The sequence below is a fragment of the Apteryx rowi genome, unplaced genomic scaffold, assembly GCF_003343035.1.
Source record: "Apteryx rowi isolate R43461 unplaced genomic scaffold, aptRow1 scaffold_81, whole genome shotgun sequence".
NCBI lineage: Eukaryota > Metazoa > Chordata > Aves > Apterygiformes > Apterygidae > Apteryx > Apteryx rowi.
Genome location: NW_020451105.1, coordinates 2,854,197 through 2,872,346, shown reverse-complemented (window position 1 = coordinate 2,872,346; position 18,150 = coordinate 2,854,197). Strand labels below are relative to the sequence as shown.

Sequence of the window (18,150 nt, the reverse complement as noted above, 5' to 3'; positions counted from 1 at the left end):
CATTAACAAGTACCATTATTTAAAAAATAACTATTTAAAGCAATATTAATTTAGCATACTATCTTCAGAACTTTTCCCACCTAATGATGTCCATTGCCTGATAAACAATTTCAGATTGGTCAACTCCGATCACTTGCTTTGCACCTGCTTTTGCAGCAAACATGGAGAGTATTCCAGTTCCACAGCCAACATCCAAAACCACCTGAAATGAGTAAGACAGATTTATTTTTACCTCAGTTTATTTCTCTCACTAAGATTTTTCTACATGTCTTTTTCTACATCAGGGATATACCCTATTCTAACAGAAGAAACAAAAGGTAGCATCAAATCTTACCATTATGTCCAGCGATATCCAAGTCAAACTGCATATATGACCCCACATACTTTATTGCCTTTTACAGATAAATAATGAAGCAGACTAGCTCTAGCTGCAGATGAACTCATTCACATGAGGGGAAAAAAAAATAAAAGCAATTATTTGGGCAACTACTAAAAAGTTACACGTATAGGAAAGATCGGAAATCAGAGCCTGAAGAATTTTAATATCAGTCAGTCGCTCAAGCTAACAATTAAATCCAACAATTATTTGGGAGGAACTGTAAGTGGACAGGGCTGAGGAACATTTCTTCCTACTTATTGCATGAAAAATTCTATGCATTTTCATTTTATGTTCTTTGTAAAGAATTCAGGAATTCTCTGCTAGAAATGGGCACAGTCCCTCAAAGCAGCTATGATTCAGATGATTAAATTTCAAAGTACTGACTGGTACAGTTTTAACACTTCAAAATATTTTCAACCTAACACCTTTCAGAATCAAAATAGGACAAAAAATCCAGGAAGCTAAGATCCTTCAGTTCTCAGGGAAGAAAAATAAGCTTCAGGAGTACACTTCATTTAAAGTACACTCAGCAAAACAACAATACTCATGCAGATGCTTGTTTTCGACATCTCAATTATTAACTACTGTAGTAAGACTGAAAAGTGTAAAAAAAAAAGAAAAAAGCAAAGAGACTAAGAAAATTCTGGCAAATATATTAGAGTTTAGTTGTCAGCGCTGCTGAACTTCAGGAAGTAGATATTTTATCTCAGCAGCCACTAGGCAGTCCTCAATATCATAAGAATAACAGTGTAATTTTAAAATGCATGTAATTTTTAAAATGAAGATCATGTAGTCCAATACACTACTCAAAGTGTGGTCAACAAGAGCAGGTTGCTCAGGACCTGTCCACTCAGGTCTTAAATAGCTCCAAGGATGGAGACTCTACAACCTCTCTGGGCAAATCACCCCCATATTCAACCACCCTCAGAGTACAAAAGAGTTTTCTTATGTTTAAACAGAATTTCCTCTCTATGTATTTCCTGTATCTCCATTTCTGCCCATTACCTCTTGTCCTATCACTGGGCACCACTGAGAGGAATCTGGCTCCATCCTCTTTACACCCTCCCATCAGCTACTTACACACACTGATAAGATTCCCCCCTGAGCCTTCCCTTCTCTAGGCTAAACAGTCCCAGCTCTCTCAACCTCTTCGCGTATGACAGGTGATCCAATCCCTGATTCATCTCCGTGGCCCTTCTCTGGACTCACTCCACTATGCCCATGTCTCTCTCGCACTGGGGAGACCAGAACCGGACCCAACGCTCCACCTGTGGTCTCACCAGTGCTGAGTACACGGGAATCACCCTCCTTAGACCTGCCAGCAACGCTCTTCCTAACGCAGCCCAGGAGGTCATTGGCCTTCTTTGACGCAATAGCACATTGCTGGCTCATGTCCAGCTTGTCCACCAAAAACCCTGGCTCCTTTTCTGCAGAGCTGCTTCCCAGATGGTCAGCCATCATCTTGCACCAGTGCATGGGGTTTCTCCTCCCCAGGTGCAGGACTTTGCACTTCCCTTTGTTGAACTGCCCAAGTTTCTTGTCTGCCAGTTTCTCCAGCCTGTCAAGGTCCCTCTGAATAACCATCTGACATATGATGCATGCCTCCCAGTTTTCTCTCATCTGCAAATTTGCTGAAGGTGCACCCTGTCTCATTGTCCAGCTCATCAACGGTCTTAAAGTCGAACTTTCACTCAATATATTTAAGTTTTAGAATTAGTGCTTAAAATTTTTAAGCACTAAACCCCAAAACTTTCTGTTTCCTCAGTAGTATGTACAAGCATTCATATTATGCAGAGCATTTAAGATTTAACACAATGAGAAGCATAAAATAACCCTTCCTTTCTCATATAAGAGATACAAACAGGATGGTAAGCAGAAATTACTAAAATAGTCCTAAGATAAAAAAATCATCTATTAGAAAGCAGCACTTAGATAAGATAGATAATAACTTATGATAACAATTTATTTCACTGGTTCCCCTTAGCAGATCTGCCATCACTGTTGTAAAATGGTCTTTATAGCTTCCATGAAATGAATTTTTTTTCCCAAAGACGACATCAGATCACTGTAGAATCAATCCCACAAAACACTGACAATTATAACCCAATTTGACAAAATATTTCAAGGCAATAATGTATCCAGCGGACAAACTTTCTAGCCTATGAGCTATTGAGCAGTCCTGCTTTGGCACAACAGAAACTTGCAGGTGCACTTTTAAATTTCATCTGACATATAGCATCAATTTAAATATCTGAATGCTCTGCACATTAGGTACACTTGCCTTGTGTTACATACAATTCTATACATTTTGATGATGGATACAGTGCAAAGATACTCAAGCCAGCATGAATAAAAGCAGCAGCACAGTGCAAGCTAGCTTGTGTTGTGCTGTACTGCACTGAGAAGCAGTGAGCGAAGACTTGACTGCCACCTGCCTTCATAAAGTAACTTACAATCTGGAATCAGACTGTAAAAAAACAAAGAAAACCCCAAACCATCTGTGCAACATTTTCTTTCAGCATCTTGTGTGAAGGCCTAAACATGATAACAGAAGTTCCAGACACAGAGTTACTTGTTTCACTTGGACTCTTCACAGCTACGTTCCAGTAGAAGTCAATTCTATGGCCCATTCACAATGAGCTTCCAGTGTGTAGCAGCTACAGTCCCTAGGCTGAAGTCTTCTGGAGGCAGGAATAGAAAATAAAAGCCAATGCTCCTGCAGCTGTTGAAATCTCATACCCTTTCACGTCATCTGTTCTAACACTCTACCCGTGGTAGTTAACAAAATTGCTGAGCCGTGAAAGCTGGAAGTCAGAGCCAAAAATAAACCTCTGTGAAAGAATGATCTTGATGTACAGTTGCATGAAAGAGAGCAATCACCACAAATGAGAAAAAAATCAAAACGGACACCACTTTGGACAGCTGCCCTGGTACTTAAAAACCCAGATGGAACTCATCTAGCCTTAGGCAGGGGATGGGGGTGGCCAGAAAGGCAGGGGAGGGAAAACATACAAGCTGGAACACATCTGAGAAACTGAAAGACAAGCAGAATGATCACCAATTAGCCTAAGGATAAAGGTCTACAGCTAACGCATTCTTGCAGTGATCACATATGGCCTCTCACCAGAGATCTGGAGCAGCTGGACTGATGATTTGGCTATATCATAATACATTGTAGCATCACATCCTCCTCTTCTGCAGTCAAAGCAAAATTGATATTCTACTTTTAGTAACAGAAGAAAATACTTCAAATTCAGGAAAGCAGGAGGTCAGGTAATTTGGCCAATTCAATCTATTCCATCAATGAACTTTTAATAGAAAAGTTTAAAAACATATTTTTCCCCTTGACATGGCACTGATGCCTGCCTTAGACTTCCACTTCACAACAAACACTCAAGCACGGCAATATTGCTTTTTTAACCAATTATTTTTTCCATCAAAAAAATGGAACCTTACTCTGGCTATAAAATGGATCATGTTTCTTTTTTCTGAGCAAGACCACTTTAACTATTTCTGCTAGGTAATCTAAATTGTCCTATTTCCCCTCTCAAGTACATCTGAGAGGTTCATAACATAAGCAGCAGGCAGGATTTGTTCAAGTTTTTATCATTTCTTTTGAAAGCTGAGAGTTAAAGAAAAAACAAGTTGGTTGGTCCTGAATAAAGTATATGGAACAAACAAACCTAAATATTCTGCTGACATCTAGTTTGCACAACTGCACTTCTTTGGGTGGATTTTCATTAAAAGCTAGTAAGATCTACTAAGCTCTTTCAAAAAATCCCTCCCAACGTACTCACAGTTGTCCTTTCAGGAACAACAAAAAGCATCACTATGTATTTTCTGAAGAGAAATACAATATGAGGTTCTAGGAACTCCCCTAGGAAACACTACAGGAATCTAGGAAATATGATATTTGAATATTCCTCTTATTCACATTTTAATCTTCTTTTATTGTAAGCAAACTTTAAGGGAAATTAGTCTATTTTCTCAACTTGGAAGTTTTACTTATGAATAAGGTTCTGAAAGCGCTACATTATACATAATTTAGGCGAAACATCTGAACAGTTCCTGCGACAGAAATCTATTAACAGATTGCACTTTAGAATTATATTTTTGAAAAAATCCAATATAGTCTCCATAACAGTATACCAAGTGAAAGTTATATCAACATTTGGTCAGAGAAGTGATATGGGGCATTGTTCACCTGGATGCCAGCTGTTGGGAAGACAAAGCAATTGAAAATCTTTCTTTCCATTCAACCTCAATACACAGGGCTCAGATACATCATGAATTTGAGGGAAAAGATGCCTTGAACAAACTGCAGCAGAAACACTGAATTGACAAAACAGTAGTATATACTGTAGTATTAATGGACAAGCTTTTCTTCAGAAGTGAAATGTTTTCATATGAAGCAAAAACACAGAGAAGCCCACTCCTGAGCAACTGCATCTACAGGTGGGGCTTAAGCAATTTTGCCTAAAACAGCTCACCTGCACTTTTGTTTTTGAATGCCTACCAAAATGTTCACATAACAGAGGAGAAATATAATCAACACCCCTATCCTGAAAAATTCCTGTTCCATTAGGAATAGTACATTTCATGTAACTTAAGGTTAGTCTTGCCCTGTGAAAACCTGTAGTTATCAATTTAGGGGTGTCTGTGAAACTAACTTGCTGTCAAGACATTTTTCCTTATTTCTTCTTCCTCCCTCTTATGTACTTTGTTGGATGAGCTGCCCAGCTATGAGATCATTCACATCTTTTCATAGCTGGTGGCATAATGTTTCTAGGAAACTTTGGCTGGTTCTCTCATTATAACCAGAAGTTTGGCAATCTTTAGTTGAAACAGGCTTGTGACAAGGACTGAAGCAAAAGCTAAGAAAATTCCTTTCCTAATACTTTTCCATTTTAGTTGCCAGAAAAAAAAAAAAAAAAAAAAAAAAAAAAGGTAAGACACACAGTGTGCTATCTACCTTGAAATAAAATGTAAACCTCCTACCGTAAAACCCTATCTAAGACAACTTCCAGCTCAGGAACTATCAAATTTGTGCACCTTTACTATTTTCAAAACTGTTCTGAAGTCTTGTGTTATCAGTCATTAAAAAAATTCAACCACAACCAAAAAAAAAGTGATTTATTTCTGTAAAACAAATTCTGTTTTTACACTAGAAGTATCTATACACGGCTGAAAAATGATAAGCAGCAAGCAGAGGAAAGCTATGGAAAAGAAAATCCAGAACAGAAGGCTTCACAGTGTATCTCAGAACACAGCAAATTCATTAGAAATAGCCAATAGAAATAAAGAAGATAAGAAGAGGATCATGCTTGGGTATAGGTCATAACCACATCAATATCATAAACAAAGACAGGCCTCATCTCTCCCCATGATAAATGAAATACTAGTTCCTGATTTCAAGTCATTTAATAATAATCTAGTCCGGAGAGACTAAACAACATTAGTTCAATAAATCAGTTGCAGCTGAATTCTTCCCCAATTCTAATTATACAGTGCTTCTAAGATGTTTTTACTGTATTGGGCACAGATTGAGATTGGCTTAAATTGTAGTAAAGTCTCTCCAAAATATATTCTGCTTAAAACGCCGGACAAGAAAGGCTTGACTTAACCATGCCATCATAATTAATGAACATCCCGACATGGCACACAGAACAATGACAACAGCGATCAGCACTTCTGTTATCAGCACTTTGCACCCTCCAGCAGTTGAATAGCACTCTACCACCTAATAAAGCCAGAGTAGGTTAAATCAAATCTTGTCAGTGTGATATTCCATTCCCAGAGCCACAAAGTAGCCAACCTGAAGGATTTCTACCACTTGAGAAAAAAACAATTGCAGAAACTACTACATTTTCTGAGCTGTTTTACCTACCTTGTCCTTGAAGAGATGTGGGTTTTGATATATGAAGTCACGATAGCTTTCTGTACGCACTTTATCCTATGAATTAAAGGATAAAAACAGTGTTGATTTCGCTTATTTATGTACACAATAAAGTTCAAAAATGCTGAAAAGCTTGCTTTTAACCTGACCCAAGTAGATATTTTCTGGCTACTGTACTTACAAGGATTCTGCAACCATGACATTTTCCATACTTTCAGTCTTTTAGAATTGATTGTCTATGTAAATAAAGCCAGCTGAGCCTTGGGAGGAATGAAAAAAATTACCTTAACACCATTCTGACCTGCAGCATTTAGTTTCCGATGTTTCAAAGCGTTTAAATACCTCTCAGAAACAGCAGCAACAGAGTGGCAATACTGCATCAACTTTATACAATAGCCTTCTATGCAATAGTAAAAACTTGAGTCATGACCCCATAAAACGTTTTGTATCATTTTAATCTATAATATTTAACTGCCTAACACACAGTTTCCTTCAAAACAGCTATGGATCAGATGAACCTGTTCTATTTCTGAATAAACTACAAATTTGCAAACCTGAAAACAAGCTAGTAGTTGAAGCTGTATACCCCATTCTATGAAAACTAAATTAAAAGAAGAAAAAAAAAAAAGACTTGACTGTAACACTACACGAACTGAAAAGCTGGAACATATTCAAGCATGCGACTAAACATTCATAGTATCTTAGTACATGAAAGCTAGCAGCATATCTCAATCTACCAGCACGGTAATAAATTGATCCTCTTAATATGCATCAGCAGGCACATAAATTGACAGCTAACTATAGTTTTTGGAATCCCTGTTGCAGTTCAAGTGTTAGAGCAAAGCAAAAGAAAATTACAGTCATTTTTACCTAGTAAAGATACAAATCTTTACTAGAAATAATACCGAAGTATAAAATCCAACCGCTTATATTTAAGTTAGCACCATACTACTAAGGCAGGTAAAAATTTACAGAAACAATAATGAGTATTAAAGAAATACTTTCTCTAGTGAGGGAGAACAAAGTCTATCTCATCAGAAAAAGGAGATCAAAACCAAAAGCTGAGAACAAAAGACATGTTCATACAAGTTATGGAAACAAACCAAGTTATCTTGAGGCTTTAAAATCCTAAGATCCAAATTAGATTTAGGAGGATTATCTCCCCTCAATGTGGARCAAAAAGCTACAAGTGATTTTAGAAAACTGTACTGCAGAAGTATGCATAATAAATGTGAATCAAAATGTCTTGGATCATTTAAAATTATACTGGTTTACTATAACGATATATTCAGAACAACTATTTTTAGCACTTCACCTCTACCTCAGTACATAATAGAATTTGCTAAAACTACCAAAAAATCAGAAGGTTCAGCATCAATCGAGAAAGCAGTCAGCTGGAAAGCTTTCAGCCTTACATCCTGCCCACTCACATTGCCTCAGCACTGCCCCAACTTAATCAATAAAATTCCAGCTGCTGTCTCTACTGTATGCACTACTGCTTGGGTAAGCCACAGTCATTCACTTTAGGTCTCTCTATTTGTCAATACCCTTCTCTCACTCACCATTTCAATATAATGCTTTTTTTTGTTTTTAGAAGAAAAATGTAAGGAAATTTATTAAGATGATATTCAAGAAGTCCTCAAACAAAAAAACAGAAGTGAAACTCTAGCCTTTTGGCCAGCCTACAATACTCTCCCCACATTTGAAATATTTGTAGCAACAGAAACAATAAGTTGATACTTCAGCCTGCCAGTAACATGCATAAGAAAAAAGGGGTTTCAAAACAGAACAGTGTCAGAAACAGACTTAAAATTCAGACAGCAAGTCTCCTTTCTTAAAGCTTTCAATGTATCAAATCACTATATTTATATAAATAAGGTTCTCATAAAAAAATCCAAGTGAACACCTGACATGCAGCTAAAAATTCAATGCACACATGTTAAAACTGATGTTTTCCTATGTTTAGATTTTGTAATATACCTTCAAGCGTATCTGTAGAGTACACAATTTAGTGTTCCTAATTCTTCCTGTACAGTAAACATAATTTATATGTTACAGAAGGCATTAGGAACAAAGGAAATAGAAGCTGGGGGGGAAAAAAAAAAAGAAGATTTTTTCAGCCCAGCTCCTAGGATAAAAGCTATCAAGTACAGAAAGGGTTAAAAATGCAGTTGCTCTGCAGTATATTTATGGGCACCCAGCCCACTTCATTCCATCTTTCCTCTTTAGTCCCACTAAGATGCAGTTGAGCTCACTTTCTAACCTTCAGCATCTCTTCATGTATCCCATAATGCCCATACGAGCTGAAGTAAACGCCATCCTCATCCTCATGAAGGTCTGCAATGGCGCTGGCTGATGAGCTGTTTCTGACATCTGCGTTCATCACAAAATCCCGTGCAAATTGCCTGTAATCAATTTGAAACATACCCTTGAGACATGTTTATGGGACCATGAAAAGGCGGCAGGGGCAGGGTTCAGGGGTGTGAAGGGGCTTGAAAAGATAAGGAATTCAGACTGCACAGGGGCTTCTACAACAATGGAACTGCTTCAGGCTTTAAATGTGCTGAATCTCCCTCTGCTGGCTTCCAGAAGCGGCTGCATGATGATTCACTGTTCTCAGTGCACTACCCATCTGCATTTCTTTCTTATTTTAAGCACTAAATACCATTAGCAAACCATTCACTGTGTTTGTCTATGTGCCACCCACAGTTCATCCAATTCAGATTTCATTTATACTTTTTAAACGGGAATTATCTATTTCGTACTTTCTAGTATAAAAGCCAGTACTACGGTGATCAAAATTTACAATGGGAAAACTTATTTGAGGCTCTGTGATGTAGATATGGACTTAACAGAATAACACTTAAGAACCATAAACCATGCTTCATTGAGTGAACAGTGGAAGGTTGAACAAATTACTTTACAACTGAAGCAACTGAGGTGGAAACAAGTCAGAGCTCAAAATTCAACTTTTTGTTTTAATTTCATTTGTACTTGCATACTTCTACTTGTTTTTCCTCAGGTATGGTCTCCCATTCCTAACATGTACGTTTTCTTCTCATTTCTCAAAGTGTTCTTGATGATAAAAGACACAAATCCAGGGTTTTATCATGAAAACATTACAAATCAAAGATTGCTGAGAAGTAAATAGCTCATACTACACCTGCAACCAAGTGAGAAAAACAAAAATGCTTCAGACAGTCAATACTCCTTCAAGGTCTACAGTTTGACTCACCAAAGCTTGTATCCTAGACCACTCCAAAGCAGCCAAAGTTCAGTTTTAATATTAGTCACATTTTCTTAAATAGGAACTTAAATGTATAGAAGCTGTAGGTAACTTCTCACTATCAGTACCACCCTTAGGGAACAACAAAACCAAAAATACTGTTTTAATCCCAACATTTCAAATACTTTTGTGCTGAACTTGCTGGGATGGGGGAGAGGGTGGTAAGAAAACTAGTACCAAAGAGACGTCAATATTAGGAACTTCACATACTTGCTGACATACTGGTAGGATCCAGATCTTGCTTTTAATATTGCTTTTTATCATGGCAGTTTGTGGTTTTGCTACTTTTGATAATTACCAAAATGATAAAAATTGAAACTTAGAAAAACTAAATTCTATGACATACACTTAACATTTTGTAAGACTAAACCTGATTTCAAATTATAAAATATTTTAAGTGGATTCAGCCAAGTATTCCTCCAACTTATGCAAGCAACACAAGTACCAAAAAAAACTCTAGAGCCAGAGATACCCACTTGACTTTTTATTCAAAAAAAAAATATATATATATATATACATATATAAAAAAAGCCTTCATCTCTAAACAGGACACAAATGAAAAATTCAGGATACACGAGCCATACTCTTTAAATAACATGAACTGCTAGGGGTTACCTGATTTATAGAACTGTTACCATCTGTGGAAAAAAAAATTGTCACTAGGCCTCCATCTACCTGTCTCTGCACTGTAACCCTTTCAACTCTCATCATTCAACAAGCTTATTCAGTCTAGCAAATCTGGAAAAACAATTCCGCAGAAAGTGTTTCACACTGAATTAGTCAGTGTCCTCATACTATTCCTGGCCTTAAAAGGCGATGGTCTCCAAGAAGCTGCATGACTGAAGCACTCAACAGGCTGTCTTATTAAAACACCTAAGAGATTTTTTTCCACATCTTAGAGAGCAAGATCTTCATATGACTATTCATGTGCACCTAAAAGAAATTATAGTTATTTAGTCTCCCAAGAGGTCTCTAGACAGGTAAAATATAGGAAAGCTCCTGGTTCTAGCTTCTTTATTCCAGAAGTTGAGATTAGCCAACCAGCTGCCAACCAACTAGCATAAACCTATTTCCATCACAGAGAAGAGTATAAAAACAGGTTATTGTAGCTTAAAGTTCCATGTACTATTTCCACCCCACGTTTGACTTAAAGAGCTCTTTCTTCCATGGAGTGGTGCGCTGAATTGCCTTTACCTCACAGGAAATAATCTCTATGTGGACTCTTTCAGTGGAGTAACCTATAGCATGAATTAATATCACCATGAGTTACAGCATGCAGGCTACCCCTATGCAACTATTTCCCCTGTTCCTAATTTAAGACTGTATTGCTCCATCAGATCTACATCTAACTATTTTTGCTGCCAGCCCATCTCTGCTGGATTTAGGAGCCTGTGCTGACAAAGGACAATTAAAGGCTCCCTGTTACAGCAGCTAGATAATTTGGTAAACTAACCTCAAAAAGATATATATATATAAGCTTGACAGAAGCTTAGAGAGCTGAGAAGAAATTGCAACCAATGACTTGAAAAGGTTGGGGTTTTTTGTTTGTTTGTCTGTTTTTTAATGCAATGGGTACAAGATTAAGACAGGCAACATACAGGAAAAAAAAAAAACAGGTTACCCAGTAGGGCAGCAAATTTCTCTCATTCTTATTGTTTGGTGACGATGAATTAATGCATAAGGTAGACATAAAGGTATCAGAACAGTACTATATGCTGTAAAGTTGGACTTTCAAGAATTAAACCTAGCTTAAGACAAAACTGTCCTTCTTGACATTTATAATTGCTCACAGCTGTCAGAATTTGCACAAATACATGACTTTAGAGTTTGGGATACCTACTTACTAATAACAAGTATGTATTCTCAAAACATAGAATGGACTCTCAGAATTTACAAAATAAGGTTTTTGCAGCTTTATCTTCCAACAAAAGAACACAAAACTTATTTTTCCAAGTTTATTAAATATAATTTTTCAGTGTCCGATTGCTGGGGCTATAATCATGAAACGACGTGTTTGGAAAGGACTTCATGCCATGTGATCCTCCAAAAGTTTAAACTTCCCTTTTATGCATGAACATCATTAATCCTTCTTTTGAAGACATCAAGGTTTAGCAGTAGCATGTACAGCTATTGGGATTCTTACATGTTCATGCCTTTAATGCACTGAAGATTCTTACTAAGAGAATCTACACTTGAAACTGAAAGCAACAGTAAATAAAAAGACAGTTTATTAATTTCATTGAGGGTTTCTCCAAACTGGAATTGGATTCTGCTACTAGCAACAAATTGAAAGAAATAAACATGAACAAGCTTTTCACATGTTTAAAGTCATCTCTCACAGTGTTTAGAGTCCTGTATTTAATCTGCTGATACCACTTTCTTCTCTATAGTGTCTATTTATTATTTAAGCCCAAATTTAAAGAAGTAATGGAGAAGTGTTTGGAAAGCAAGAAGTGGTCTAAAGAACATGAAACAAAAAGCATGTTTCTGGACCATGTGCTTATTTAGCTTTCCTAAGCCTGTTTTTATAAGTTTACAAAGAATCTACAAGACAGAAATGGAAACAACAGTTCCAACACAGCACAAGGGTTTTATTCTTTAGTCAAATTCTACCACTTCTTTGAATTTCTACCCGTCTTTAAACATGAACATTTCATCTCATCTAAAAATCTCTCAACTGAAATAGCTTCAAGCACTTACTTCATTTTTTGAAGATCATCCTGTGCTCTAACCAAGGCTGCTTCTGCAAGCTTTGCTCTGTGTTCCGCATGTTTTAGTTGTTCAAGGAGCATCATGGTATCATTTAACTCATTAGAACACAAAACATTTGCAGGTTCACAAAGATCTTCTATATCTGATGAAATGGAACAAAAATACCTGCCAGTTGATAGTGTTGCTCCACAGCAGCTCATAAGTATATTACATTCCCATTTTTGCTGTTTCTGTCTTTAGACATTTTGCAATGTAGTCTGTTTCACAACAAACTACTGAATTTGATAGAACGAACTGCAGAACATAATACTATTCAGTAAAAGCAAGCATGCTAGAAGCGAGTTCAAAGTTAACAAAACAAATAAATCCAGAACTTAGTTTATTCTTTGTAACAATTGATGAGTGAGATATTAGGGTGAGCTTAAGCTAAGTACAGTATCTTATTCCAAGGCTGAAAAAGATGTTAACTGTAAAATGCAAGAAGAAAAATGTCAAGCTTTCTTAATAATTAAATGGTAACTCTTGATTTTCAAACCAGCTTCCTGGACTCTTACAAAGCTTCTGAACACACAAAACCTGAAAGAGCTTAAGCAGAAGAGAATTATGATGAAATACTGCTTTTAACTAGCAAAACATGGACTCAACTCTAGGTCCAGTTCATCTCTTGCTAAATTTGGCTAGTGATTTCAACAGATGCCAGTGGACAAGAAAACAGCACTACTGCGTTTTTGGATGAAGTAAGAAGCTACTTTTAGCTTGTCAGGCAAAAGGCTTTATTTAAATAAATAAATAAATAAATAAAAATATTCATTTTCATGATGGAAGACAGGCTACTTGGCCCACAGGATTGAAACAAAGCATTGATGCTTAGAATATGATTTTCAGAGCATCCATAATTCTTGGCAATTTCTACAGTAGCTAAAAGCACTGAGCACCTCAAACTGTCTATTTATAACTTGGGCAAAGGGTACACTTTAGATAGGAGCAGACACAGTGAAATATGAAATCCCTGCAGTAACCAAACAACGTCTATCTGTACTATCATGCAGCAGGGCTTATTTAGAAAAGGGCAAAATTGCATTCCAGGCTGCACAGAAGAGAAAATTCCACTCCTAAATGTTAATGCTTCACATGAAGGAAGGATGCACAAGCAAGTGCCAAATAGGAAGAAAGTGGGAGAATCATGGGCAGCAAAAATAAGTACTAAAGTCACACTGTATTCTCTCAAGACTTCAAACTTCTGATGAACACAACAGAGAACCTGAAGTTGTTTATACAGATCATTAGAACCATTAAAGAAACAGAATTCTTCCATGCAACTGTAGTGGAATGTTATACTTGGTTGGTCCAAAAGACAACCTCTATAAAAGATGAAAATGTTTCCAACAAGCCAAATTATTTACTACTGCCTTATGGCATATTATTTTTGAATGAATGCATCTGACTTTAAATACCTTCTTTTAGATGCTTTAAAAGTTCAAACTAAAATCTTCAACTAAAGTTTGGATGGAGTTCCTCTTTGACCTGCTAAGTACCTCCACTATGAACATCCCATTTACATTAAGCAAATACAGATAATAAAACAGGACTACAGAAACATCAGCCATTAAAAGCTACTGTGCAATTGTGTGGTAAAACTTTCAAAGAGTGACTTAAGAGTGACTTAATATCATTACTTCAGCTAGTACACAGACTTTCTCATGTATCTAACACTATTAAATAAATAGTGATAATGCATCGTATGACATGAAATCTGCTGATACCCCATAACACAGTGCAGTCATATTGCAATGTACTTATTTTACCAAACTGAAGTAGGAGATCATCTTCYAGCTCTGGTTTCAAGTATTCCTCTCCTTCCCAAGGCAGTGGGCTGCTGAGTGAATTCAAATATGCCACAGTTGGTTTCTAGACAGATGAATAAGAGTATATATGCTAAATTTCTTTAAAGTCATCAGCCCTTCATTCAAGAAAGGCAAAAACCTTTTCTTCCAGCCATTAATATGAATGAGGCATTACTAAAGTACTTTTGTAGCAAAAGCTAAGAAAGGTATTATTCTGCATTGCATGACTAGCAAGAAGAGTAAAAAATGAGCTTCTAGCTTCCATCCTGGCTCTGACAACAAGTATTCACATTATCATATTTACACCGAAACCGTGGTGACCAGAAAATAGCAAAAAAATAAACCTATGAGCTAGTCTGGGTTGACACCCAAGAAGCTACAGGATCAAGAAATTCAGTTCAGGCAGTAAGCACAGCAGACTCATAGAAACTGAAGTCCACACCTCTAGGATCACACTCCTATCAGGAACCAAGTTTACTAAGGTGTTTGACTGCATCAGACCCATAGCTTATGACAGAGATAATCAATAAGGCCAAGATCCTAACCGTGCAAAGTTTTTAAACAACAGTGTGTTAGGGACCAACTTTGAAAGTTGGTCCCACCGGAATACTGCCAGTTAATACTTTTTAGGAAGAGGAGGAGTCAGATTCTGGATTTGGGTGTTTCCAATTCTATGATTATTTTGTTTAATTAGTTATGCCTTAAACAACTATTTGAAAATTTAAGTACTAAGTCTGGAAAAAAGGCTTAATAGTGTAAGATGCTATTCAGCCTAAACCTAAACATTCAGGGAACAGCAAAAGAACATACTTCAAAGCCGCAGCATACGGAAGATGCAGTTAGGCCTAACTTAAAACTGTAAGTCTCTGTTGGCTCTTCTGATTCTTGGAGATAAATTTTAGGTTCATCTAAGGGATTTTAGTGTCATCTAAGGGATCAGGTATCATCCTTTCCAACAATGCAGTAGGGTTCTGTCCAGCTTACATCCCCAGGGAAGACTCTTCTGTACCAGCACACATACAAGAGCTAAGAAACTTCAGCTATCAAGAAGTAAATCCATTGCTGGAGCCAGATGGGCAAGTCAAAGGCCAAGATGAATTAACAAAATTACATGACATTATCTAATGTGGGCTTTTTGCAAGTCTGGAAACTTCTCTTTTGAAATCAATAAAACCTTACATTAATTAAATACATTTAAAATTAAAATATTTTCACAGTTAAAATACTCACCTCTAAATAAACCAACCAATAACTACTTTAAACAAGTTTCCACGATTTCTTATATTTAGAAGTGTAATATAGAATTTCATACAGTTATGTTAAAAAAAAAAAAAGCAAATTTAAAGCAGAGCATTTGGATTTCTCATTCTGCAGACACAGATCATAAGTAATATGTGACACTTACCTTCAATCTAACAAAGTTTATTAGTTTAATGTATCCATAAAAATCAAGTCCTGGAAAGAAATAAAAAAAAAGAGAGGCATCTTATGTCACAGGAAATCCACATATTTTACAATAATGTTAATGTTAGTTAGTTGTTCAATTGGCCAGTTCCCCCTTGGGGTTTACACCACTATCTAGTGCAGTCTTCCAATCTTAATTTGTCATCTACATTTTTCTGATTTTTCTCTCTTTAGATCTAACCATGAAATTTTCACATTCAGTACAAATATACTTGCCACAAATTAAAAACTGAACACATGCAAACTTGGCTTATCAGCAACAATCTCCTTTGTTTGGCAAACAACTCTACATCAGGACAGGCACATTCATCTACTAGCAACCTTAACGATTGCTCCACTGTTGTGCTTCTTCATTCATATTTTCAGCTTTCTGCTTATGAAAAAGTAAACTGATTCTACTCATTAAGAATACACAGCAATATTGATTTAAACCTGCCACCTAGCTCAGGAATAACAGTAGTTTAAATATAATTATGTACTTTTCCCAAGAACAGCAACTAGTACTCCAATCTGTGGCTACCATGTAGCCTTAAAATATTTTCCATTGGATTTTAGATAGGAAACAGACCAGATTTTACAAGTTTATATACATTTTTCTAAACACTTTGTGTACTTCCCATCCCCTCATCTCTCTCTCCTTTTTACAGCACACTCTTGAAATAGTATTTCTCCTATCCAGCTCTTGTTCCCCTACTTTCCAGTTTTCCTCTATAGGCAGTAAGTTTGGGATTTGAAGCTCATAGCTAATTCTTCCGAAGCCATTCCCCACTTTACATGTCTTCCTATACATACCTTTCTTCAGTTACCACCTCGGCCTAAACATATGCTGGCTCCAAACGGAAGCCAACCTTAAACTTCACGAGGAACAAATCAAATGGATGCTAGAAGGTAGGCTTTCCTATGCTCACCTGAGGGGACGAAAGCACAGCCCCTTTAAAAACACCAGCAGTACAGCGCAAATACTTGAGATCTTGTTAGATATATCCACGCTGGTCTCTGCTAAGCTGCTGAGCCAAACACTAGTATCACTAGTTAGGCAGGAAAACCCAACACAACAGGTAAACAGCATGACTTCATTTATGCCCATGTGCTCTTACCTCAGTATGCCTTAGACTGACTCAGGTAAATCTAGCAGGCAATAGGGACTCAGCACAAGCCAGCAGAGACCACTCCTGTTTCTATCACTAGCGGAGAATTTTATCAGAGCATATAATATACAAGAGATGGTCAGCATAAAGATAAGCATTTTTCTAGAATAGCTCGTCTTTTCAATCTTGGACTCATCAGCTACAACCAGAAAAGCAGTTAAAAACAAACTCATCTTTATCATTTATTTTAAACAAGATATCAATACATGTGAGAAAAAAGATAAAAAGTCACAAAAAGAATTTACCATTCTTACTGATCACATCACCAACATTAAACTGATGTTCTATTTTACAGTGGAAGAATACATCTTCAGCAGAACTAAACAATCTGTAAAAAATTATTAAACAAGCAGTATTAACATGGTGGTATTTAGATTCTGTAACTTTCCTATGACTTTTATATGCTCTGCTCTGACTTGCTAGGCAAGGTGTTCACAGCACAACATTTTACCTTTGAGAAAGAATGAACAAGTGTTTGCTTATTTTTATACCTCCTGAAGAAACCTTAGTTTTATTACAAAATGTTTTGCTAACAACAGGCAATAAAGAAACACATCAATTTTGTTTCACAGTATTGGGAACCTCGTAACTTCCAAAAGTTACTTTAGAGTAAAGACTAAGCCCCAAATATAAGAGCTACATGTATAGGAAATTTGTTTGCCAGCATCAGAATAAATGTCTTCTGTTATTTACTGATGAAAGGAAAAGATGACAGAGATGGAGAGATAAACTTCTATGTTACTTCAGGGGAAAGAAGGGGGAATTCCTTGTTCTTCACATCATTTCTCCCTCCTTTAGTCTGGATTCAACAGACCTTCAGTTCTAAAGATTGCAAAAGCCACAGAACACTGTTTCAAGCTACCTACTAGTTAGTTTCTAACTGGCCCATCTTCTACAGGCCGAACTTGAGCATTATTTGGGAAACATTTTTTGCATTAAGAGCCCATCAGGGCTCCTGCCGCCATCCTCACCTGTCGCAGAAGAGGCAGCGAGTCTGCGGGCCCTCTGCGGCGCCCTCCTCCTCCTCCTCCTCCTCCTCCTCCTCCCAGGCCTCCTCACCGTCGGACAGCTCGGGCATCTCCATCTCCTCCTCCTCCTCCACAGACGGCCGGCCGGTTCCTGCGGAGCCCACGCAGGGACCGTTAGTGACGGAGGAGGTGGGCGGAGGCGCCCAGGTACCCCCGGGGCCGCGCAGGGACCCCCGTGGGGGCCGCGCAGGGGCCGCTGGTGGGGGGCGGGGCAGGGGCCGTTGGTGGCGGGCGGGGCAAGGGCCGCTGGTGACGTCGCACAGGCACCCACCTGCAGGGGCTGCAGCCGCCCCGGAAGCCATGGCCCCGCGGCGCGCGCGCCCCGCAGCCGCCCCACGTGCACCTCCAGCACCCACAAGGCCGCACGCCGCTTCCGGGCTGACGCCCGCCCCC

At 37.7% G+C, this 18,150-nt stretch overlaps 1 protein-coding gene across 6 annotated transcripts in view; it reads right to left on the bottom strand.

The window, feature by feature from the left end:
• The window catches only part of PRMT3 (protein arginine methyltransferase 3), a 68,174-nt gene extending 50,059 nt beyond the window's left edge, over positions 1 to 18,115 (bottom strand). For 5 of the 6 annotated variants that reach the window (XR_003257386.1, XM_026089341.1, XM_026089343.1 and 2 more), the window contains exons 1-9: positions 18,029 to 18,115; positions 17,701 to 17,848; positions 16,975 to 17,057; positions 15,523 to 15,572; positions 14,079 to 14,181; positions 12,262 to 12,415; positions 8,539 to 8,680; positions 6,267 to 6,332; positions 81 to 202 (exon numbers count right to left, since the gene is read on the bottom strand). Coding sequence is in view for 5 of the 6 variants with exons in the window: in XM_026089341.1 (XP_025945126.1) it covers positions 81 to 202; positions 6,267 to 6,332; positions 8,539 to 8,680; positions 12,262 to 12,415; positions 14,079 to 14,181; positions 15,523 to 15,572; positions 16,975 to 17,057; positions 17,701 to 17,848; positions 18,029 to 18,059 (899 nt within the window). In the remaining variant the exon portion in view is untranslated. The remainder of the gene's footprint in view (positions 1 to 80; positions 203 to 6,266; positions 6,333 to 8,538; positions 8,681 to 12,261; positions 12,416 to 14,078; positions 14,182 to 15,522; positions 15,573 to 16,974; positions 17,058 to 17,700; positions 17,849 to 18,028) is intronic. The other variant, XM_026089345.1, reaches the window with a different exon arrangement.
• Between the last annotated feature and the right edge of the window lie 35 nt (positions 18,116 to 18,150).